At 42.9% G+C, this 27,068-nt stretch overlaps 1 protein-coding gene across 1 annotated transcript in view; it reads left to right on the top strand.

Moving 5' to 3' along the window:
* The window catches only part of LOC146834787 (interleukin-12 receptor subunit beta-2-like), a 745,756-nt gene that overhangs the window by 281,352 nt on the left and 437,336 nt on the right, over nucleotides 1-27,068 (top strand). The window contains exon 8 of the mRNA XM_085602323.1: nucleotides 19,962-20,044. Within this exon, the coding sequence (XP_085458449.1) occupies nucleotides 19,962-20,044 (83 nt within the window). The remainder of the gene's footprint in view (nucleotides 1-19,961; nucleotides 20,045-27,068) is intronic.

The following is a 27,068-nucleotide window of genomic DNA, read 5'->3' as shown; positions in this document are numbered from 1 at the left end:
ACAGAACTACTCACGAATATATGGAGAGGGTCAGGTACTGATTTGATTAAGGAAATTCTAGAATCCCGAAACCAATATTTAAATTTTGTATGCCCAGAACACGTTCCAGTTCCCATCATGGGAAGAAAAATGTATCACATAGATAGACAGAATCCGTTACGCGAAGTACACCCAATTAGAGGTGCTGGTGATAATTTTACACAAGTGTTTGTGTACACGCCTATAACTAAACTAGAATTATTAGAAATGAAGAAAGTAGTACCCAGCCATGACAAGGACCCAGCAGGTTTCCACCGTGAGATAAAAGACATGTTACTCATGGGAGAGTATACCTACCCCGATATTATGAAAATATTAAAAGTCCTGTTACCCGCCGGTGTTTATGAGAAACTCAAAGAAAAAGAATGGGAGGTGGGAGACCAAAAGATAGATTGGACAGCATTAGAAAACGAAGAAAAGGCCCGAGCTGCAGGAGCAGGGCTTGGGGACAAGACTACAGCATTAGCAGGATTACTAATACAGGTATTGCCGCGTTTATTAACTACGAAAAAGGAAGACTGGGGTGCAATCTCAGCCTGTAAACAAAAACCAGATGAAGACACTAGTGATTTCTATTCCCGATTTGAAAAATGTTTTAGTATAAATAGTGGCATAAAAGCCAGTAGTGAGTCATATCCACATCTGTTTGTGACAAAATTAGTCGAAAATTCTCTGCTACAAGTCAAGAATAGAGTATTGAAATTCGAAAGTACCTGGCAAGGTAATACCCCATCACAGATGCTACAGATGTTACAATATCACCACAATAGAATTAGAGAAGAACAAGAACACGAACAAAGACGTATGAAAGATACGAAAATGAAAATGCTTGTTGCACAATCAGTTCCGGCCGATAGTCACCAAAAGGGTGATTCCGCAAGTCCTGCGAAAGGGACATGCAACTACTGTAAACAACCAGGTCATTATATACACGATTGTCCAGTCCTGAAACATAATATTGCCACAGGTAGAACACATGAGAGACCACGTCCACCTAGACAGGATCAGAATCAACAACAAATTCCTCAGAATGCACAACCTAGGTTAGCTCCGCAACAATTAGCTCCGCAACAGGCAGCTCCACAACAGATCGTAGCACCACCACAAGCGCAGTCTGTTGCTGCAACTCAAGCAACAACACAACAGATGTATCAGTACGCACAAACAGATTATCCCGATTATCAACGATACTCATGAGATAGCCTAGAGAGGGAAGTTGGCTTACCCCTTATAGAGGTTCCTGTAGACCAAGAGGGACCTTATGTACATAGTGAACTATTAGGGGAAGACAGAAAGTTTTTACTTGATACAGGGGCAAGCAGAACAACTATAAGACGCAGTGAAGTTCCAGGGGCACCCCTCTCAGGCTCACAAAATATTTCCCTTGGATTCTCAGGAAAACCTATAATTAATGACGTAACACAACCTCTTCCACTTACAGTCGGTCCATTAACACGTACTACAGATTTATTGCTTACTAAATCATGTCCAGAAAACTTGTTAGGTATAAAAACATTGAAAGCTCTAGGAGCCATAATATGTTGCTCTCCGGAAGGAGTACGACTATTTTTACGTGACTTTAAAGGTCACTACGTATCCAGAGACATGGATCACCGACTGCAGAATTTACCTACACATTTATGGGCACAAGGCCCCACTGATGTTGGTTGCATGAACATTACACCATATCGAGTTACACTGAAATCAGGAGTGGTACTACCACGAATGCGACAATACAAGTTACCACCAGATGCTGTAGTGGCTTTACTGCAAATCATTGACGAGCTTATTGCCCAAGGAGTGGTTGTCGAGACCGACTCCAATGTATGTAATTCCCCGATAATTCCGATTCTTAAAAGAACGGATCCAAAAGCTCCGCCAGTATACCGATTGTTTATTGATCTGCGCGAATTAAATAAATGCATTGTACCACAATACCCTGTGGTCCCAGATATCTCCTCATTACTCACAGCCATAGACTCAGAAGCAACGTTTTTCACTGTAATTGATCTCAAGAATGCTTTCTTTAGTGTCCCAATTGATCCAGAAAGTCAATATCTTTTCGGTTTTAGTTTAAATGGACGAAGTTTTAAATTCACACGCGCACCTCAAGGATTTACAGAAAGCCCCAGCATCTATAGCCAAGCACTGAAACGAGAACTTGACAGTATCCACATGCCAGTTAACACTGCCTTGCTTCAATATGTCGATGATCTGCTGATCACCGCCCGAAGCGAACGTGAATGTGAAAAAGCGTCGCTGACGGTTTTAAAATTTCTGGCTGACAAGGGGCACAAGGTGTCCCCTTCCAAGCTGCAATTCTGTGTCCAGCGAGTTGTTTATCTTGGGCACTCGCTGTCCAAGGAGGGAAGGCAGCTTACACCCGATCGCATCCAGTTAATTGCTAACATGCCACCACCCAAGACACAAAAGGAGGTGCGGGCTTTTATAGGCCTCACTTCATACTGTAGGCAGTGGATCCCTCAATATGCATTTCTAGCAAAACCACTCATCCAGTTGACAACACAGGAGGCAGCCACATCGACTGTCCTCCCTTGGACTCCAGAACATACACATGCCTTTGAAAGCTTAAAAAAAGCTTTATGTCAAGCACCTGTCCTAGCAACACCATGTTACAGTAAACAGTTTACACTCTTTGTTACAGAACGCGAAGGTACCGCTTTGTCAGTACTCACTCAGGAACAAGCAGGATCACACAAACCATGTGCTTATTTCTCTAGTACATTAGATCCAGTAGCTCAGGCACTTCCAGCGTGCCTGAAATCAGTGGCAGCAACAGCTTTAGCAATCAGACAAAGCGATGCCATAGTGTTAGGACATCAATTGACAGTACAAGTACCACATGCAGTAGAGGTTCTCTTGAACCGCACACAAACACAACACTTGACTATAGCGAGACTCACCGGTTACGAATTGACATTGTTTCAGCCACACATAGAAATCAGACGTTGTAATACGTTAAATCCTGCCACACTGTTACCAGTAGGCGGAACAGATCCATTGGCACATGATTGTGTTGAAGTCATTACTATTACGACGAAACCCAGACAAGACTTGACAGATATCCCTTTGACGGATCCAGACTTGACATTATATGTAGATGGGTCATGTATGAGAACAAGTACAGGAGAGTTAGTGGCCGCTTACGCAGTCACAACAGACACTGAAGTCATTGAAACAAATTGTATTAACACTTTGTCAGCTCAAGCAGCAGAGCTCATCGCTTTGACACAAGCCTGTATTCAAGCCACAAATAAAAAAGTCAACATATACACAGATTCACGTTATGCATTCGGAGTCGTCCATGACTTCGGCGTACTGTGGCGAGAGAGAGGTTATTTAACTTCTCACGGTGCCCACATCCAACACGGACCCCTCATTCAAACCCTATTAGACGCGATTCATCTACCTACTGCAATATCGATTATGAAATGCAAAGCCCACACAAAAGTTACCGATATTATTTCTCAGGGTAATGACCTAGCTGACAGAACAGCTAAACAGACTGCTCAGAATCAGACTCACACAACTGACATGACAAAGACAATAGTCCTGACACCAACACATTGCATGACAGTTAAGGATCCCGCCCTTGATGTAATTGACATACAGACACATGCTACACCAGAAGAAATAAAGAAATGGACTGAATTAGGAGGGATCCAAACAGATCAAGGATGGATGACGAAGGAAAAATCTATATGGTTTCTTCCCGACTCAATGGTCCAAGTCATCATTAACACAATACATAGTCCAGCGCACCTAGGAGAAAAAGCTATGCTAGACAGCATTCAACACATTTGGTTCAACAAACACTTGCGAGCCGCAGCGAAACAAAAAGTTCGTACCTGTATGATATGTTGTCAGTTTAATCCAGGTAAAAGCATCCCCGTAGAACAGGGTGGATTCCAAACTCCCGATCATGCTTTTGAAGTCCTCCAGATGGATTATATCCAGATGGAACGATGTCGAGGATTCAAATATGTTCTCGTAGTTGTCTGTGCTCTTTCCCGTTGGACAGAAGCATACCCGGTTTCAGATTACACTGCCCCGACTACTGCCAAACAGTTAGTTCGAGAATTCTTCCCACGGTACGGTTTACCACGTGTTGTCTACTCAGTTAACGGCCAGCCGTTCTCATCCGAACTAATGAAACACGTTTCCCTTCTATTAGGATACCAATGGAAATTTCACTGTGTCCGACATCCCGAGGCGGCAGGTCTCGTGGAACGCCATAATCAAACTCTGAAAATTAGATTGTCCAAAATATGTAGAGAGAAAGGTGTCGACTGGATAGTAGCTTTACCAGTTGCGCTCTTTTACATGAGAATGGTAGCACATTCTCGAACAGGGCTATCCCCGTATGAGGTGATCTTCGGTAGACCACCAAATATGTGGGGGACGCCTATACCTCGTAAAATAACTGACGTTGACTGTAATATGCTGACAGATTACCTGGCTTCCTTGATGTCTGCACTACAATCTTGTCGTTCACAGGTATCCGCAGCTTTTCCCGACAATACTGAGGTGAAACCCCATGACGTGGTTCCTGGGGATCTGGTTTTGGTCAGGAATTTCGACCGGAAGACCCAACTGGATCCTAGGTGGAAGTCACCGAAGTTGGTTTTACTTACCACAAGGACAGCTGTGAAAATCGAGGGAAGAAAAGGGTGGTTGCACTCGAGTCATATCAAGAAATTTTATGGACTACCATCCAGCAAAGAGACTCAACCCTGTATCCCCTCACAAACAGACTCAAAGCTTCCCTTGGCTGAATTAACGAAACAAGAACTGTATAAACTAAAATTGAGGTCCAGTAAGTCAGACAATTTGATTGTTTAAGTCCTCTCCAAGGTGAATCGGTTGAATTTGTCTCTGACATGTATCCTCTGGACCGGAATAGAGAAAGAAATAATCAAATGCTGCTCAAAAAGCATGCGTATTGTAAATCATTTCGTAGTCATTGTACAGTAACATTATTAATTTTGTTTTTTCTAAGTCTTTTGATCATCATTGTCAGCATCCTATTGCACATGTATTATCCTATTCCTAAGCGTGCTTATAATATAACTGCAGAACATTCTTTTAGTGAATTACCTCCACATGAATTGTCCTATAGATTTGCGCTGCGCAACAACACTTTCATTAGTATGCTACATCATTCTCATCAAACCAGCAATGCCACAAATTGTTGGATATGTGGCCGACTCCCTCCCTATCAGAACTATAAGGGAGTTTTGCCTCTCTTTCCCTATCCGTTCACACACAATGGCTCCTGTGGAGCATGGTTTAGTTTGATTAATTCCCTAGATTCGAATTCCGCAGTTTATCAAGACAACTGGGTATGGGGAAACCTGAACTTAGTTTTGCTTAAAGTCTGCTACCCTAACAAGGAGGGACTTCCCAAAAGAACAGGAACTGATCTAGAAAATGAAGTATATGGATTAGGTAATTTTACACTTAACCTCATGATCCTGAACGTTGAATCTGAAGCTACACCAATCTTGCCCGCCATGTCCGTATTCCCAGTAAAAGGGGAACTATGTATAAGAAAGAATGGCTCCATACACATGGGCCATAGTAAATGCACCACTGTAATAAAATTCAGTGATCAAGGCAAGTCTACATTTAGAGCTTCTCGTCATTCCTACTTTATATGTGGCCAGACCGCATATATACGCCTACCTTTGGACTGGGATGGTACCTGTTACATAGCATTCCTCCTACCACCTGTTTTCCTAGCTCCTCCTGATTATCACAGAAATACCCATTTAGTACACAATAGACAGCAGAGAGATCTCCCAATTGTCGATTACACTGAAACAGCATGGGAAAAATACACAGATTTCAATAAAGGTTTTTTCCCCTATATAGGTACAGTCACTAATAGTAAGCTAATACGTAGACTAACCAGAACCCTTGAAGCAGTAGTGAACGAAACTATTTCCGCCTTAGGCAATTTAACAGAAGAGCAGTCTGCTATGCGGATTGTTGTGCTTCAAAATCGTCTTGTCCTTGACGTCATCCTGGCCGATAGGGGCGGAGCTTGTAGGGTCATCGGATCAAGTTGCTGCATTTTCATACCAGAAAATTCGCTGTCAGTATATAAAGCCATAACTCGCCTTCATAAGATTGTAAGCCAGATACACCAGAGTCCAGGCACCTGGACTTGGTCCGGTTGGTTCTGGGGCGTGTTGTCAGCCTGGGGATGGAGAATGCTCTCCTTCCTAGGTATTGGCTTTCTCATACTATTCAGTTGCTGCTTATGTTTACAGTGTGGGCCAGTGATTTGTGGTCTGTGTGCCACCTCGTGTATCCCACATCCAAGTTTTCGTTCGAGATCCCGGAAGAAGAAAGAAGAACAAATGATGTTATATGAACAGATCGATGGATTGATGAAGATCGATATCTCCTAAGGGTCCGAAGGGGACAAGGAGGGAATGAGGAAATATGAATTTTGTGATCAGTTATGTCCCCTATCGTAGACCCCAACGGCTCCATGTACATGCTATACGTACATGTATGTTCCCTCCTGCTCCAGTTTTGAAGACGCAAATATATGTGCGTCCACCGTCAATATGTCCTCTTTCAGATCCACCATGAATGGGTCAGATATTCCTTTCCTAAGTATGAAAGGCCACCGACTTTATGTGGTTCACTTTCCACATTTTACAGATTCAGGCGAGTAGGCCCGAATTCCGTCATCAAGCCTTTTCCTGCCTTCTGCCTCTGAAAGCTCCAGTCTGAGCCTGCATCTGTGACCATGAACTTTGTCTTACTCCCTGCGCGGCTAACGGTGCCTGATCCAGCCCGTCGCCTGCCAAGAACTGTATTTCACCTTCAAGATTATCTCCTCCGCCCCTCATCCGATGCATTCCTGTCTAGTAGTTTAGGTAAACATTCCTCCAGCTACCGTGCAAAGGGGCCAGGCCTCGCTGTCCTCATGCAAGTAATTCATGGCCCTGTTACCATGGAATATTCCTACCCCCTCGCATCTAGTGTAGACACTTAGACGCTTGTACACGCACTAACAGTCAGTATAGTCAGTATAGAATAAGATTCTATCCTAAGAGACCTCGCTTTTTGGATAACACAGTTCTTTAAACATAGGATATTAGATATGATTTGGGATTAGGTTGACATAACCCCAGACTTCTGTCTCCACATGTAGAGCTAAATGTCAAGTCCTTTCTCCCTCTAGTTGCACGTCAATCACACGTCATGCGGCTGCGCACGCATCTCTGCCAAATATTTCTGCTGACATTGCCGGATTCTCTTATGGATCCACCCACTTATGACATCATGTATAATGACGTTTTCTAGTTACGCCTATTCTAGTTACGCATGCATAGTTCATTTTGTCTTATCAGTTGATACGCCTACTACATCTATTTCACTGTAATGCCTTTTCTATAAAAATGATTACCTGTCAATAATATATGCCCTTCCTTCCTGAACTTTCGTGGTGATGGAATAGAACGCCAACAATTCGAATTGTGTTCCTTTGTATAGGAATAAAGCCTTTTTTAAACCTCTAATGCCACGGATTCTGCCTCTCATTTTACTGAGTTATTCTTAATAGACTTTACCGCATAAAAAATAGTACCGGTAACAAAATATTTACCACACAGGTACCGTGGGTGACCTCCGTGGCCCAGTCCCACATAACCCCTCTTAGCTTTGGGACCCTGCGGAGCCTAGTGCTGTGCTGCCTCTCACCCCCACGATTACTGCGCTGCTTATCTCACATCCTTAGACTTTTCCTCCTGTGTGACATAGTGGGCTTAGCGACCACGCCCGCACTAAAGGTCACAGTGCTGGGAGGCCTGCGTGGTGCAGCCCAGGCCCTGTTGTACATTACAGCTGCGGTGTGGGGCGTGGTGCCACGGGGGCTCATTACCGTCTTGCAGCTGTCTTCCACACAGACCCCCGGAAGTGGATCCACTGCCTGGATTGCACTCAAATTGACTGTGATGTGATGCAGCCTTCCCCCCCGGGATCATCGCAGCGGCCGGCTTGGCCAACCCATTAGGAGCCCGTGACCATTAACCTGAGTGCTCCCTCTCCCTCCTGAGTATTGACAGGGTTGCCACCACCCATTAGCGCCCCGAGCGACTGGGTATTAAGCGCCTCCACCTGGATTACCCCTCTTACCTCCGGTGAGTGTCCTGGTGTTACGTAACCACTACCTGACCAGTACTCATCCCTTCACTTCCCCCACTCACCTGAGACCGACAGTGTGCTGTAACCCAGTTGAACTCTAATGCAGGCAACACATCAGTGCACTTTGACTCTCGTCCCCCTCTTCAGGCCCATCCCCTCCTAGTAACCTTCGGATATCCCCCTGCATTGTCTTAACTGATTTGTTCATATCCCCCCCCACAGGTGCCGCGTGCCAGTCCTGGGGACACGTTGGAAGGCTCCTGTTGATGCTTATCTGCCGCCCCCCTGGTTCTGGGATCCCATTTTGGTCCTGTGACTTGCCTCCCTCACCACATCACAGTTGTCCTGCTTTACTAATCATAACTCCAAAACCTCCTCCCCATCCTGCACCAATTACGGTTCAAAGCAATCCTAAGCAGCGGAAGCCTGCTTTTGACAAGCCCAGGCAATCTGATACCCAGGAATCCCAACCCATGGCAGAACAGGATGCTGCGGGAGGCTCGGAACCTGAATATTTACCTGGATCAGACACCATAATGGCAGAACTGAGAGCTGGCTTCCCGTGCCATTGATGGCAGATTCAATGTCATTGCAGACACTGTGCCAAGTTGGATGCGGTTGAGGAGAGGGATTTACGCCTGGAGAGCGGGGTGGCTCAAACTACTAAACCCTTGGAGAAACTAAAGAAGCTGCTAAAATCTGTGGCTGTAAAGAACAAGGACCTAGAGACCCGGGGCGTCGCAATAACCTGTGCCTCCTGGGTTTTGAGGAATCCACTAACACTGGGCGCATAGATCTTTGTGGAAAAACTACTGACGACCCTAACTGGACAAACAACACTTCACATCTACCTTTGTGGCGGAAGGAGCACATCGCTCCTTGGGGCACGTCCCAACCCTGGACTTCCTTCTAGACGAATCATCGCCAGACTGCTCAATTTTCAAGATCATTATGTGGCCTTCAGGCTGGCATGTGAAAATGGCTCATTGCACTGGCAGAGTGCTGAAATGCCATTATTACCTGACTTCACCCTGGTTGTGAAGGGTGCTCGTTGTAAATTCAATGATGTAAAAATCTCTTTTCGAAAACTGGGCCTCCGATATGGCATGCTATATTCTGCACATCTCAGGATGGACATGGACAGGAAGCCTGCTTCTTTGATACAAAAGCAGCTGCACAAGACATTTGCAAACAGTACTCTGGGGATTATACACCTGCGAGATGCTCCACTCCAAAAAGATCTCCCCCTCAGCACCCATTCTAATGCCAGTGTAGACCTCTTCCTATTAGGATGGGATTTGTACTTACGCAACTATATTGGCCTGCCCTTCACATGCCTACTGACTGTTTCACACTCCCTCTGTTCCACACGGCACTACATAATGTATCCTGTTCCCATTGTTTGTTGCCAATCGCAGACTAATTTCTCAACCTGTTAATTTGGAGATCCAAAAGTACCCCAAGTCACCGCTGTGGCGTTGCAACCCCCCCCCCAGTGGTATAGACTGAAATGTTCATTGTTTTACTTTCCTGTAATTACCTAGCTGTTTATTTGGGGATTCGCTTGGCCAACCATTGTCTGGTGTGGGTGGCGGGAGGTAGGGGGGGTTTAAGATGATGTTTATGTATAATGTTGATGTTATCCCATGCCTACTAACTTGCACCTATGTTTTATGTATGCATGGTCCTATTGCTTTTTGTACTCTCACTGATGTTACCTTTGCAAACACTTGAATCAACCTGTATAAGATGCACATTGCTGTCATACAACATAAGAGGACTTAATAATCTCCGCAAGGGTATGCAAGTCTCGCAGTTTCTCGCACGACATGGAACTCAAATTGCCTTTCTACAGCAGACCCACCTCTCACCCAGTCGACCTCACAACTTCGCCTCCCACTGGAGTCCTACTGGTATTTCTCATGTTACAGTACATACTCAAGCGGTGTCTGCATTTTGATTCACAAAAGTGTACCATTCCACCCAGTGACAGTTGTCCTTGACAAACATGGACGGTATGCCTTGGTGACTGGGACACTGGCGGGCCACTTAGTGTTACTGTCTAATGTCTATGCACCAAACGTAGATTCTTGTGAATTTTTTGAGATATTACATACACAACTTGTCAAACTTGACTTTGACCTCTTTATTTTAGGGAGGGACCTTAATCTACTCATGGACATGTCCCGCAACACAACAGCTAACTCCCCATCTGGTAAACCACAATCACTCCATGCCCTATAGGATATTTGTGATACTTTTACACTCTGATACACTTGGTATATGAAGGGTTCCTTCCCCTTGGCATACACTCACTACTCGGCTCATCACGATACCTGAACCCGCATTGATTATTGCCTCATTTCTGCGTCCTTGGGCCCTTGGCTAGAATCAGTCCACCACTTGGCATGCACCCTCTCTGACCATGCTCTGGTATGCACCAATTTTCGTTTCCCATTCGGGTGTTCGGGAGAGATCGTGACGATTCCCCACATTAGCACTACAGGATGCACTATTATGCACAGACTTGCAAGATTCGATGATAGAATAATTCTTGCTCAATGAGGTCTCCGTAACCACACAGGCCACATTGTGAGAAGCATTTAATGTATTCATCAGGGGTTTATGCATTTCTAAATAATCCAAAGTACAGCATGAGCTCCTCAGGGGGCTGGCACGCATCGAGGAAGATCTGACCGAGCTAGACTCGGATACCCATCAACATCCAGAATCGCAAGCTCTCTTGGGCGTACGGCACTCCTTACACTATACCGTGACCTGGCAGACCGTAAGGGACTGTTCCCTGGAAGTGTGCCAGGGCTCACAGATATGGGGAAGGTAAATGCCCACGGCGCACATTGGCTAGGCTACTTTGCCCCCAAGGGGTACTCCCTATATTGTTGAATTGCACACAGACTTGGGATCAAGGGCAATGTCCAAAGACGATGTACTGAACACCCTTCTCTGGTAACAACAGAAGAAAGGGGTAGTAATGTATCTGAGGGTGCACATCATAACAATCATTGACATCAGATAGGGTGTATAGTAATAGTTGTCAGAAAAACAGTGAAGTCGGTCACAAATTGAATAAGTGGTGCCACTCGGGATAAAAAAGCACCCTACTACCTGAGTGCTGAATTATACGGATCATGCAAGCAATCACCGTAATTAACAGATTTTGTACATAAGGAAATCCCGGCACTCTAGAGTCATATAAGCCATAAAAATGGAGAACACAGTGGTAATAACGAAAAACTGGCTACAGAACAGATTGGGTCCTCACAAGAGTATATGTCAGAAGAGCAGTTTAATACATAAGTTTTACAGAAAGGAAGATCATAGTCATGAACAGAAAATCAGAACTCCCTAGTACATAGTTCTAATTGTTGCTTCGTAGAAGGGAGATTTTTGTTTTCTAAATCTTGGTCCACAAGGATGACAGCCGACACGTGTTTCGTCACGTATAGTGACTTCCTCAGGGCTGTAGAAAAAATGTGTCAAGATCTTAATTCCGAACACCATCAGTGTATGGATTTATACATTAGAGATTTGGTTCAGTCTATTATTATTAGTTCTATTCTGAAAAATGCACGAAACATAGAAGTTTTTAAGAACAAATGGGAGAAGAGAGGGAGAGAGAAGGTGTAGGTTAATTCAGAAAGTGCTAGTGAAAAGACAAATGGAGAAAATAATGTGAAAAGCAAGATAGTGAGAGTGGAATGTCGTTTATCCCCATCACCACATCCGATGTGAGGAAGAGTGAGTCGTTAGTCCCATGGTGGGATATGAATACTAACCTTAGTGAAAGAGTCTTCGAATATTTTTAATATCAGACATGTAATTAAACTTCTGTTGACGCGCAATATTGATTGTAGGTAATTCCGAGGGAAGACTCCAACGTACGTAATGGTTCTGTTAAGGATGTATAATAGAGAACGGAAGGTTGGAAATAGATAATGGACAGAAACACACTAAAAAATCTGATTTGAGCAGTTAGGCGGAAACAAAAAGTATATCTACCCAAAGAAATTATTTGAGCCTAGTAATGGTCAGAAGAGTCAAATTTTGTCGCTAGAAATGCTCCTGGTCACTGTATCAGTTGTATATTAGTAATAACAGATCTCCACCAGTAATTTCTAGTAATAGTAAGAAACAAAAAAAGAGATATTGGTTAGATTTATCAAAACAAAGAAGTGAGAAATGGGATATTTTGAGGCTTAGAAGTGTCTAAAGTACTGTACCTATTAGTGTAAAGAAGATCGACCACGGATAAAATATCCAAAATTCTGGTTAATATGACAAATAACGAAAGTGATTCGTATCCCAGTAAGAGTTCCTGATGTCTTACGGCTTTGTGTGGAAAGGAACGAGTCTCCACCAAGTTTTCTAGTGGTAACATAAGACAACATAAGCATATGTGAATATAGGAAATTTAAAGTCCAAAATTTAAAGATGTTAAGTACAATACCTAATATTTAGAGATACTGTACCGTATTGTAAAAACTATTGGTAAGACTGAATCGATGGAAGGGTCTTCGTATGATCCTCTCAGTAATGGTTTCTAAAAAAAGGATAAATAATGGGGGAATAAGTTCACCCAATAATGTATTATTTATTAAAAAAGACCCAGTATAAGAAGCCTCCTTACTTAGTATGTTTTTATTGGCTCCATCATATTAGGAGAAGTGAAAGAACCGGCTCTGGTAAGCCCTGTAAAATACGGCGCAAAACGAGAATGCATTGTTTAAAAACGTACATGAAGGTACATCGTTAAAAATTATAACGAACCATAAGTAACATAATTCTAAAGATTATTACGAATGTCCGTTATGAGATTATATTGATAAAGGTATCACAAAACACCAATGAGCTAAATAATGGATTAGTTGTGAACAATAATATTGTTGTTCGGTATACTTATCGTGTTCACCCAATGGCATTATTTATTAAAGGAAAATGCGAAAAAATCTGTTGTTAGATTGCAATGGTGAGAAAGATTCGTTCTAAGTTATATCCAAATAACCATTTTAATGAGGACAAGAGGTAGTTTCAGTTCTGTTGTCTTAGTTTCCCATATGTAAAGTACGAAATGGGATGTTAAAACCTGATTATTGCAGCTCAAATTACATTTGTTTCCCATATATAAATTAATTATGGGATATATTGGAAATTATGGCTTAATCGTTTGTCGGAAATGGTTGTGATTTATAACGATATGCATGATTGCAAAGAATAATTATCAAAACACGCCCCAAATGAGAAATAAGTTTCATTGCCATCCACCTAAGGGGACAATATTCCATGATACGATATCCACGAAGCGCTTACCTCCTAATGTAGTCGTTGGTAACCGGAACGTAACTCCCGTCCCTTCGTACCAGCAAAGGACGTGGGTTCAGCAAATAGTGACTTCTTATATTTAGAGATCGATGTTTGGCGCAAAATTGACGTGTTAGTTCAGTAACGCGTTTGTAAAAGTAAAGCGGTCCAGGATTGGCCATCTAATGTATAAATATATGTAATTCTATGCTCATGTACGAGCCCCAATGGTATCAGATAGGTAACTTATCTCTTCCTATGTTCCCTTTCTACTTAACTCTTCAGTCCTTCTCTTTGGAAATTTTTACTTACTCCTACTTGGCCTTACCACACACTTCTAATATTCAAACGCTGTCATCGTGTTCGCCCTAAATACAATTTTTAGATTGCACTAGCTTAGGACTTTCAACAAAGCAAGTTGTAGCACAACCACTCTTAGAAAATATTTTCGATACTTGAGTCTCTGAAAACTTGTATTAATTCTCCCAATTACGTATTTCTATTCAAAACACGAATGAACTTATACTGCCCCAAGATGGCCGCCTCTATTTTCCTCTTTATTTTTCTCGGTTATAACCAATTCAGTATAACGTAACTCACGTTGACCAATCATGGACTGTTTTACTTTTACGAACCACATATTTCTATTGAGAAATACTGATTGTTCCACGTTGGTCGATCATGGACTGCCTTACTTTTACAAACCCTGTATTCTTATTGAGAATTACTGACTGTTCCAAGATGGCCGCCCCCATTTATCTCGTCACTTCGAGGCTCGTAACCAATCTAGTATATCGTAACATTAGATGGCCAATCCTGGACCGCTTTACTTTTACAAACGCGTTACTGAACTAACACGTCAATTTCGCGCCAAACATCGATCTCTAAATATAAGAAGTCACTATTTGCTGAACCCACGTCCTTTGCTGGTACGAAGGGAGGGGAGTTACGTTCCGGTTACCAACGACTACATTAGGAGGTAAGCGCTTCGTGGATATCGTATCATGGAATATTGTCCCCTTAGGTGGATGGCAATGAAACTTATTTCTCATTTGGGGCGTGTTTTGATAATTATTCTTTGCAATCATGCATATCGTTATAAATCACAACCATTTCCGACAAACGATTAAGCCATAATTTCCAATATATCCCATAATTAATTTATATATGGGAAACAAATGTAATTTGAGCTGCAATAATCAGGTTTTAACATCCCATTTCGTACTTTACATATGGAAAACTAAGACAACAGAACTGAAACTACCACTTGTCCTCATTAAAATGGTTATTTGGATATAACTTAGAACGAATCTTTCTCACCATTGCAATCTAACAACAGATTTTTTCGCATTTTCCTTTAATAAATAATGCCATTGGGTGAACACGATAAGTATACCGAACAACAATATTATTGTTCACAACTAATCCATTATTTAGCTCATTGGTGTTTTGTGATACCTTTATCAATATAATCTCATAACGGACATTCGTAATAATCTTTAGAATTATGTTACTTATGGTTCGTTATAATTTTTAACGATGTACCTTCATGTACGTTTTTAAACAATGCATTCTCGTTTTGCGCCGTATTTTACAGGGCTTACCAGAGCCGGTTCTTTCACTTCACCTAATATGATGGAGCCAATAAAAACATATTAAGTAAGGAGGCTTCTTATACTGGGTCTTTTTTAATAAATAATACATTATTGGGTGAACTTATTCCCCCATTATTTATCCTTTTTTTAGAAACCATTACTGAGAGGATCATACGAAGACCGTTCCATCGATTCAGTCTTACCAATAGTTTTTACAATACGGTACAGTATCTCTAAATATTAGGTATTGTACTTAACATCTTTAAATTTTGGACTTTAAATTTCCTATATTCACATATGCTTATGTTGTCTTATGTTACCACTAGAAAACTTGGTGGAGACTCGTTCCTTTCCACACAAAGCTGTAAGACATCAGGAACTCTTACTGGGATACGAATCACTTTCGTTATTTGTCATATTAACCAGAATTTTGGATATTTTATCCGTGGTCGATCTTCTTTACACTAATAGGTACAGTACTTTAGACACTTCTAAGCCTCAAAATATCCCATTTCTCACTTCTTTGTTTTGATAAATCTAACCAATATCTCTTTTTTTGTTTCTTACTATTACTAGAAATTACTGGTGGAGATCTGTTATTACTAATATACAACTGATACAGTGACCAGGAGCATTTCTAGCGACAAAATTTGACTCTTCTGACCATTACTAGGCTCAAATAATTTCTTTGGGTAGATATACTTTTTGTTTCCGCCTAACTGCTCAAATCAGATTTTTTAGTGTGTTTCTGTCCATTATCTATTTCCAACCTTCCGTTCTCTATTATACATCCTTAACAGAACCATTACGTACGTTGGAGTCTTCCCTCGGAATTACCTACAATCAATATTGCGCGTCAACAGAAGTTTAATTACATGTCTGATATTTAAAATATTCGAAGACTCTTTCACTAAGGTTAGTATTCATATCCCACCATGGGACTAACGACTCACTCTTCCTCACATCGGATGTGGTGATGGGGATAAACGACATTCCACTCTCACTATCTTGCTTTTCACATTATTTTCTCCATTTGTCTTTTCACTAGCACTTTCTGAATTAACCTACACCTTCTCTCTCCCTCTCTTCTCCCATTTGTTCTTAAAAACTTCTATGTTTCGTGCATTTTTCAGAATAGAACTAATAATAATAGACTGAACCAAATCTCTAATGTATAAATCCATACACTGATGGTGTTCGGAATTAAGATCTTGACACATTTTTTCTACAGCCCTGAGGAAGTCACTATACGTGACGAAACACGTGTCGGCTGTCATCCTTGTGGACCAAGATTTAGAAAACAAAAATCTCCCTTCTACGAAGCAACAATTAGAACTATGTACTAGGGAGTTCTGATTTTCTGTTCATGACTATGATCTTCCTTTCTGTAAAACTTATGTATTAAACTGCTCTTCTGACATATACTCTTGTGAGGACCCAATCTGTTCTGTAGCCAGTTTTTCGTTATTACCACTGTGTTCTCCATTTTTATGGCTAATAACCAATAAGAATATTATATGACTCTAGAGTGCCGGGATTTCCTTATGTACAAAACCCTTCTCTGGTAGTACACACACCTATACACCACTAGACTTTCCAATGACGTATCGGCCCAAACTGCATACCTCGAGGAGATAGCCATGGTGTGTCTCACAACAGCACAACAGCAGTTCCTCAGCGATCTCCTCACCTGTGATGAGATCGTTCAGGCTATGGACTCCATGGAAGCATCCAAGGCCCCTGGCCTGGATGGCTTCACTGGTGTATTTTATAAACATTTAAAACATATCCTTTGCGGGTGTGGTTGTTTTTGTGTTGTTGTGTTTCGACAAAAGGAAACCGTATTGTGGGATTGGAGTTATGTGGCCTGCACTACTGATATCTCCTGATTTACCCTTTTTGCACCGCCAAGAGATTTTTCTGTATGTATGTCATATGCTTCTGCCACTCTAGCGGCCGGCCAGACGGTTGTAGGCCCATACTTGTAACTATTTGAGATTGCAATAAACGGTTTCAAAAAAAAAAAAAAAAAAAAAAAAAAAAACATATCCTTGCGCTGGGACTATTGGCCATGTACACGGATTCTATAAGTACGGGGGCACTCCGCCCGCCGCTTTGGGAAGTGGTCATAACCCTGCTATTCAAACTGGGCAAATAACTATGGCATATAGACCCATTTCACCTTTAAATTTTGATAACAAAATACTCGCCAAGTTACTCTCTAATCACCATGTCCTACTACTGAAGCAAATAATATCTCCTGCACAGTCTGGGTTTGTCCCACGTCACTTTACCTCCTTAAATCTACACACGCTCTTCTCAGTCCTCAACAGGATTTCTCCTGAGGTACCTGCTGCAGTAGCCTTTCCCGATACAGAGAAGACTTTCGATTCAGTAGAATGATCGTTCCTCTATGCCACCCTGCACAAACTAGGTGTCCCCCACAGATAAGCCTTCTGTACTCCAAACCAGTGGCACGCCTCGGAGTCAACTCCTCCTTAACTCAACCAATCCCTGTCACTCAGGGCACACTGCCACTTATCCCCCTTACTATTTATTAAAGCAATGGTTCCTCTGGTCCGACACTTACGGGATGACATGCACCGCAGCCTGCAGTTCTGCTCAGGACCATTACTCATATTTCTCTATGCAGATGATGTTCTGCTGTTTATCTGACATCTGGAGTAAAACCTGACCCCTCATCTTTGGGAAGCCATTCTGGGCTAATGATCAACTGGTCGAAATCCGAACTGTTTCCCCAGACCAACTCCACTACTCCTTTTCATTGTCAATTCCCACTAACCTGATGTGACAGCTTGGTTAAGTACCTGGGCATCTACTTACACAGTGACAAAGAAAAGGTAATATGATTGAACAGCCCCACCGTTGACACTTTGATCACGCAGGTGAAATGCTGGATATGTCTCCCACTATCCATATCGGGACATATTGTGATTATTAAAATGGTAGTGCTTTCCCGTTTTTTTTTATCTATTTCAAAACATCCTGATTCCCCTTTCCAATTCTTTTTTTGTCATGTTACGAGGGTTACTATTAAAACTCATCTGGGTTGGAAAATGTCCCTGCATTAACTGGGACACACTGGTCCTCCCAGTACGCCTGTATTACCTGCAGCACAGTGCCAATACGCATATCACTGGTATCACAAAGATGCCAGGCTCCCATACACCAAACCCGAAATTGACCAGGCCGAACCAGTACCGTTAGTCTCCCTCCTACTGAAGGGTCTCGCCTTGGACCTCAATGATATATGACCCTTACCCACAAAAAGCTGGGTCTGGAGCGAACGCCAACAATAGTTTAAGGCCTCAATACTGTACTTACCCTCCTTGATAATAGCCAATAAGCCATGGCTTCCTATCACGTGTGAGACCTTGGTTAAACATACTTTATCAAACCATAACCTCCACACATTTGGCGATGTTTTCCCTGATGGACATGTTCTCTCCTATTCTACAGAAGTACCTTTTGACAATGCAACAGTCATGGACCCTTTGTGATGCAACGCCTTTACAGCACGCTCCACGTGCATACCCCATATTATCCTTTGGCACCTGATGAGTTCACACCTCTCACACTTTTAATAGATGAGACAATGGCACTCGTTTGGTGTTCAAGCTGTCCCACGCATGTCTGGCTTTATTGCCCACCCTCGATCAGACACTCCAAAGCCGCTGGGAACACAATTTAGGTTGCCACTTCACAGATAAAATGTGGACTGCCTGCTGTTTGCAGACACACTCCTCCCTTAATCATCGCCATAAATGTATTCATTTCAAGTGTTTACATCGCGCATATATCACTCCAGTAGACCACCACAGGTTTGACCACACCAGATCCCCAAGTGTCCCAAATGTCATGGTGGGAGCAGACTTCCAGTATATGGCTTGGACTTGTAGACACATTGCATGCTTCTCAACAGAGATCTTTTCCTGCCTGGCCTAAATGGTGGGGGTGGACCCTGACCCGACCCCGACCCCCCTCCCGGCACTACTGGGTTATGTGCAAGACCTCCCGAAAGGCATCCACCAATACACAACGATGGCCCTCCTAACTGCGAGGTGGGAGATTGTCCTTCACTGGGGGAGAAGAGACCCCCCCACTGTTAAAGACTGGTTTGCAAGTTTGGCTTACTGCAACACCACCAGTGAGCTATACACCTCAATTCAACCTTCCTCGTCGAAACCAAAAGACATATGGCAACCCCCCCGTAATTATCTACTATCAGTTTCTGATTATTCCCAACAAGCTCAGAGCTTGAGCGACTCGACACACCATCACACACCCCACACTACCCCTTTCCGTTCTCCTACTCAGCCCATCTCTCCTGCGGACTCACCTCAATTCCCCACAGCATGATCCCTACACTACGTCCCCCCAAGCACTAGCCCTATGCCCCTCCTCCCCAGTACCCCCTAGGTTCCATGATGCCTGGAAATACAGCAAGATTTAAGTAACTACCTATAAAGTGCAATTTCCCACGCTAAAATTCGGGAATTCATAGTTCAATGATGCAGTTTATTGTTTTCTGTTGTTTAACTTGAATTCTAAAAGTGGAGTATACTACTGTCCTTCATTGTTTCTCTTCCATACAACACAACAACTGATGACTCTTTCTCTCTCTTGCTATATACCAAAATATTGTATTTGATGCTATACTGGTTACGATTTGGAATACTGTCATGATGTGATACATGCCTGTACTATTCACCATAATAAAAACATGTTTAAAACAAAAGAAAATAATCCAGACAAATTGAATCATGTATCTATTCTACTAATATTCGAATAACTTTCTTTCAGAACCATCAGAAAGTCTGGAGACCTGGAGAAGTTTTGGTCAAAGATACGCTAACGGGACCCAGGAGGTGACCCTGCTGATAAAGGTATGACGTGTCCCCATTTCAAAGTCATTCACTAATTCCTGGTATATATCAGATATCTCCTTCATGTTATGAAAGGGTGAAATCCAGATCTGAGATTCCCATTTATTGCTTTTGTGGGTGGTGTTTTGTTGTTAATGTTCTTATTGATATATAACCACAGAAAGGAATGAGAGAAGGCATTTTTTGAGGACTAGGACACTGTTACTCGGTAGAGCTGGGAAGAGGAGAGGCTACATTAGGGTAGTGAGAATTTATTTGGGGTCTGTTGTGGTCAGATAACCCTAAACCACATTATGTGGCATGCTTCATCATCAGATCCCTTCTTGCTGTGATCAGTTATGTGTTGGTCCATGGCAGGCTCAGAGCTCTTATGACAGGGTTTTCTTTTTAGAATGCAAGTGATGTTGAGTCACACTTCTCTAAAGAAATTGCCTTGTGAACACCACTAAAGTCTTCAGTGTATACTCGCTAAAGTATAGAGCAAGGGACCCAAATAAAAATTTATAAGTCTTTAAAAAATTTATCATTTTATTATTCCCCCATTCCACATGGCTAAAAGCAACTACGCTATGAAGGTATTTAGTAAGATCCCATATAGTTTCTGCCCTTCTACTGCCTACTCTCGATCTTGGGCAATCGGCAGGCCGGTACTCCCTGTGCTAGTCTTACATGCTGCTTTTTTCAGCACTAATCTAAAGAATTGTGTGTGGACAGAAGATGCATACTCATGCATTTAAGATAGGTGCACCTACTTAGGGAAATCCCTCCTACTCTGGTTGCAAGAACCTTTAAAAATTATATAATCAAAATAGACACAGGAATTCATCATCAAGTTCCTTGCTGTGGCTAGTATTTGAGCTCATAGTTGTAACAGTATATCTATAAGAAAAGGAGGCAATCTCTCACAGTGAGAGAGATAATAGGTGTACACACCCCACACTCCCAGGACCAGTGTCACCGCAAACCATGCAAGGAAAGATATGTTCGGAAGTTGCACTGATCCAATCAAATTGTTCTGCCCCTTGGTTTACAATCAGATACCTATCAGAACACTGCAGTCAAAAAGGAAGGTTTAATAATTGTCATTGAATGCAAATGAGGAGAATCCTATCAAGAGTGAAATATATTTACAAGCATCCCGCTGTGCCATACCTTCAATGAATATGTCCTTATCCCATTCCCTTGTGCTTGATAAGCCTGCTTACTGCTGGCAAACACCAAGGTTTCCTTTAAGAAGGAAGATCTAAGAGTGTTGTTAACCTTTTCCTGTGCACTAATGCTGTGGGTGGCATGGTGTGCTCTGCACAGCACATGCGGTGAAACTTAGGATAATGATGTGAGCATGCTCACCACCAGCGTAATAGAACTTGAGGGGACCCCCTGCAAGGTACGAAGAGGGGCTCCCTCCGGACTCAATCAGGAGCTCTCCGGCCAGAGTACTGGGCTGAGGGGGCCTCCCTGGAGCTTGGCCCCCCAGCCCACAGGGGATGCAGGGGCCTGTGGCACACCACTGCTCACATGATGACATAAAAATGTATGGCTGACACGTTGTACTAGTCACCTCCCTTACATACAAATATTTAAAAATGAAAGTAACGCCATTGTTAACTTATATAGATGCAGAGAGGTACAGACTTAGCTAGAAAAAAGGAATAATCAGGCCTGGCCCTCAGTATGTAAATCATCAAACCCAGAAGATATGGAAGGAGAAGATATGCAAGCCTAATGACCACTTCCCTGTTAAATGGCATGATTGCTAGGGGCACCCTAATTGCAGTGGACCTAGAACAAGAGCAAAAGAGGTTTTCATTATGGTGTAGTTGGTAACAAGACTACTGTGAAGAAGTAGATGAACAAGTCCACTAAAGGGAGCTCTTGGCCTGTAAGCATCACGGTGGTCTTTCTAAGTGGGGTTCTGTAAAAGTCCCTGGATATGTGTACAGGGTCTAAGACACCCATCTGCGTTCTCTTTGGTAGAAAATGTGTTGGGCTCATTCACAGTTGTGTCACACTCTGCCTTTTTCAAATATTTTCCATGCAGCATTAATTTGGAGGTGAGTTTCTCACATCTGATGTTGCTTCTATGCCCAGTGGTCCTCATCCTTATTTTGAGGTGTATCGCCCCGGTATATTTGAGTTTAAACGGACAATCCAATAGGTATACACCAAAATCACTGTTGCAGTTGGTATGTGCTCTGTGCTGCCAGGGGGTAGTCAGTCCTGTGCCAAGCTCCTTGCAATGGGTTGTGAAGCGACAGATGCAACATCCACCACAAGAGAAATGACATGTGTCTTTCGGATGGGTCCAGATATAGTCCCTCTCTAATTTCAGGAGGCCTTTTGGGGACTCAATGCTGCTTAACACTTTTACCATTCTTGAGGGTGACCACATACATGTAAAATGTTCCAGTGTCTAGTAATACTTTTCTTGAGTCTTTCAGAAATCGATCAGTTTGTCCTAACACAGGTAAGCCTATCTATTGGTGTTTGTGACATATGTTCCAGGAGAGTTTCCGTATTGATATTTACAGTTCTTTTCTTACTCATCCATACTAGTCTCTTCAGGTAGTTCCTCGCAATATCTTGGCCTGTTCCTCATACCTCCCTCTGTTGGTACAATTCCTATTGATCCTGAGGTGTTGTCCAAATAGAAGGTTTTTCATGATACGTTTGGCTCTTGAAGTGTTAGAGTGATGTCCTCTGACCTGGAGGTAAAATGTGTAATCAAATCTAAACTCTAAAAAAATATTTGTTAAGGCACTTTCCACTCCATCACAAACTGAATCTTAGCATCCAACAGGTGGATAATTCCATTCCTCACCTCATGCACACGGTATACTACAAACGACTGCCCCCCTCAATCAATCAATCAGGATTTATAAAGCACTGCAAATCACCTGTGAGGGTCTCAAGGTACTGGAGTTGCTAGCTGCTTTGCAGACAAAGCAGTAAAAAATGAGGCAAAAGGAGGAGATATCATTCAGATAAACAGGGGAGAGGAAGGAGGAAGCAGTAAAGGAAAATGAGGCCAAAGCAGGAGAAATCACTCAAACAATTAGGGGAAAGGAAAGAGAAAGCAGTAAAAAAGAAACAAGGCTAGAGCAGGAGAAAGCACTCAGAAAAACGGGGAGGAAGCAGGGCGGTGCAGAAGCGTGGGAGAGCTGGACCTGGTAACTGCTCAATGGGGTTGCGCTGCATCCTCCATTAAGTAGATCCCAAGAGGAGGGAGGAGGAAGGGGTGGTGGACCGGGCTAGGCAGAAGGCAGGAAAACGGGCAGGCTGGAGAGGCAAATGAGGAACAAAAACAAGAAGCAGTGAAAAACGAGGGAAAAGCTGGAGAAAGCATTCAGAAAGACGTGGGGAGAGGATGTAGAAAGCAGTAAGTAGCAAGGCCAAAGCAGGAGAAAGCACTCAGAAAAACAGGGTGGAGAGGAAGGAGAAATCAGTGTAAAATGAGGCAAAAGAATGAGAAAACACTCAGAAAAACGGAGTAGAGGAAGGAGAAAGCAGTAAAAAGGAGGCAAAAGCAGGAAAAAGCACTCAGAAACATGGAGGGAAAGGAAGGAGAAAGCAGTAAAAAATGAGGGAAAAGCAGGAGAAAGCACTCAGAAAAATAAGGAGAAATGTGGCCTAAAGGCTAGGGCGGTCTACTTCGAAGCTGGGGAACCGGGTTCGAGTCTCGGCCGGGTCGCTCAACGTCCTGTGATTCTGAACAAATTACTGAATCTCCCCGTGCCTAGGTGCTCATGTAAAGCGCTCTGATACCTTCAGGTCTAGTTTGTGTTATATTAAACTCCCCCCCCCCCCCAAAAAAAAAATAAGAATAGTGGTGCAGCAGCATGGAGAGCTGCGCCTGGGCCCTGACGCTAGTTGTCTTTATGGCCAGTTTTAGCCTCCTGTATCCGTGCCACCACCTGTCCTTGGTGTCTGAGGTGGTCCTGCCATGAACTACTAAACACAGCAGAGTCATCCAGGTAGACCCACATAACTCCTCCTCAAGCCCTGCAATAGTATGGTTTAACAGGTCGCTGACAATTCCCAAGAGCATCCTTCAACCTAGAGTGAATCACCCTAAACTGATACAGCCCATGTGATGTAGAAAATGCAGTCTTCTCCTTGGCACTAGGTGTTAAGACAATCTGCCAGTAGCCACTGGCCAGATAAAAGGTGAAGTACTTTTCTGCACCTAACTGATCCACTAGTTCATCTGCTTTTGGGACTGGGTGGGAGTTAGCATTTGTCACCTCATTGAGGGCTCGGTAGTACATTCAAAACCTCAAGTCAGTACACTTTTAGTTTGGCATTAGCACCTCAGGACTAGACCATGGTCTACGAGATCTCTCAATGACTCCCAGGTGCAATATCTTGGTAAACTTTGCCATAATGCATCCTTGAACCTGGCCAGACATTCTGTACATTCATCTCTTCATTGTCAGACTGTTCCCAGTGTCTATTAACTGCACACAGAAACGTGTCAACCCTGGTGGCTGTGTGAAGAGGTTAGAAAACCATCCTAGCACCTCTCTGCTCTCTCGCTGCTGCTCATGTGTTAACTCAGGGGCTACAAACACATATACGTTGATGGGCGGAATGCTTGCAAATTTGTCTAACTCCTGGCAATTGCTCTGGTTAGCATTCCAACAAACTGTTCTTTTGCCCACTATGCCACTCCAGTTCGTACCCAGCAATATGCAAATTAGTTTTGACCCTGGCCCTATAAGAACAGTCCAGCCCAAACTGCAAAGCGAAGTCCTCCCTGAACCGGAAAACAAGCAATCCAAGATTGGTTTTGAGATTACTGGGGCTCTTCAGTCAGATGTAGCCGGTTCCAGTGGCACCGTGCGCATAGGACCTACATCTGGTCATAACCTTGCCACTCAGGGCAGTAAAGCAAGCACACAAAAGATGATAGGAGGAATGCTTGCAATTTGTCTAACCACTGGTAATCGCTCAGCGTAGCATTCTAACCCATCGTTCTTTTGCCCACCATGCCACCTCAGTTTAGACCCAGCCACAAGCAAATCAGCTCTTCATGTTCCTCGCGGCTCCCTCCACCATGAATGGCAATGTTTGTGCCGGACTTTAAGAAGATAACTTTTTTAGCTGGACTAACCTGGTCCCTGCATCCAGCTTGCGATTAACCGCCGTTGGCCTGAACTTGTGACTTTCCCCTGGTCTAGCACGACCAGATTACTGCAAGTAACGCTTTGTGCTTTTAGGCTCTATTTTCACTAAAAACTTTAAAACTGAATATCTCTGGTTCTACTGATTGGACTTTTCTTGTGTTTTCACTTTATTACTGTCTGTGTGCTGCATTCATAAATAACACATTGTCTCTAAGTTAAGCCTGACTGCTTTTCTGTCAAGCTACCAGAGGGTGAAGCACAGGTTAATTTAGTGACTTTCGTGGTTCACCCTGGCAAGGATTGTGGTTGTTGCCTAAGTGGGGCTTTCACCCCTCTCAATCAATTACCTTAATTTCTTACAGCAAGCTTTCACAACAGATCTGAGAAGAGCACGAATACCAGTGACAATGAATGGAATTGATGATAAATTCACATCTGTTCTGAATATATAGTTTTCATAGGTTCTTGCAACCGGTGTAGTGGGATTTTTCATTCATTAGATACACTTCTTGGAAATGTATACATGTCTATATTTGTTGTATCCACATACCACTCTTTAGGTTAGTGTACAAAGAAGCCGTGTATTGCTAATGCAGTGACAGGCAAGACCTGCTATGCTGAATGCCCAATATTCAGGAAAAGTAGTAGAAGGGCACAAACATGTAGACTACAAAGGCTCTTAGCAAATCAAAGACACTAAAAGTGATGAGAGGAATGCTTGCAAGTAGTCTACACCAATGGCAAAGGTGCTGAATTGCACTCCCACCAAGTCTTTTTCAATCAATAAATCAATCATGATTTATACAGCGCAGCAAATCACCAATCTCAAGGCGCTGGAGTTGCTAGCTGCTTCGCTCGGCTGTTTTGAGTACTCTTCCGAATTCCCAGAGCAAGGCAGCATTCCTGAGGTTCAAGGAAGGTTGTTCCAGGCTTTGTCCGACAGGTGAGAGAAGGAGCATCCTCTGCTGTTGGATCTGTGGATCGGGGGGTGTCTATGAGGAATAGGGAGGAGGATCGCAGGTGTCTGGTCGGTTGGTGGAAGGTCATTTGTTTGTTGATGTATGCTCGTCCTTCGTTGTGCAGGGCTTTGTATGCATATTTTTTTGCCCACTCTGCAATCTAGACTGAGGCCGTCCTTATTCAAATAAGTACTGCCCCTGCCCTTCATGGAGATAGTCCATCTTGAAATGCCAGGCAAAGCCCCATCCTGAAAGGAGCAGAATCAACCCCAGATTGATTTCAGCCTTATTAGGTAAGGTACAGGTTGAATCCTGTGGCACATTAAGCAAGAGACCTACATCTGAGCATACTCTTGGCCACATAGGGATTTACATCAAACACACAAAAGCTGATGGGAGGAACACTTGCAAATAGTCTGAACTACTTTCAATTGCTCTGGGAAGTATTTCAACTCACTGTTTTTATACCCACTATGGCTTGGAATGCTACCAAAAGTGATTGCCAGTGGTTTAGACTATTTGCAAGTATTCCTCCAATTACCTTTTACGTGTTTGATTTAACACTCTTAGTAAATCCTGATATATCTAGGTTGTTTTACCCAGGTGGAAGGAGAAAAAATACTAAATTAGCCATTTTCTAAACCACTCCTGAAAAAATGTTCAAGTCCTCACCTCTGTTCCCCAGTGGTTATATCTGAAAGACTTTAGCAACGGTCATAAGGCAACTTCTTTAAGAAGTGTGATTCAATCTCACTGGTACATAAACACTCTTAAAAACCCCACATTAAAAGCTCCTTTGGGATCCACCCGTGGACCAATACACAACTTGGGAGGAAGATTTGGCCTAGTGAACAGAGCTGCCAACTTTGAGTCCTGGCCGTGGCTCAATATCCTGTGAATCTGGGCATATGACTTGATCTCCCTTTGCCAAAATAATAT

Source organism: Triturus cristatus, chromosome 4_2 (assembly GCF_964204655.1).
Source record: "Triturus cristatus chromosome 4_2, aTriCri1.1, whole genome shotgun sequence".
NCBI classification, from domain to species: domain Eukaryota; kingdom Metazoa; phylum Chordata; class Amphibia; order Caudata; family Salamandridae; genus Triturus; species Triturus cristatus.
Note: the sequence above shows the minus strand (reverse complement) of the source record. Positions and strands in the feature narration are given on the sequence as shown.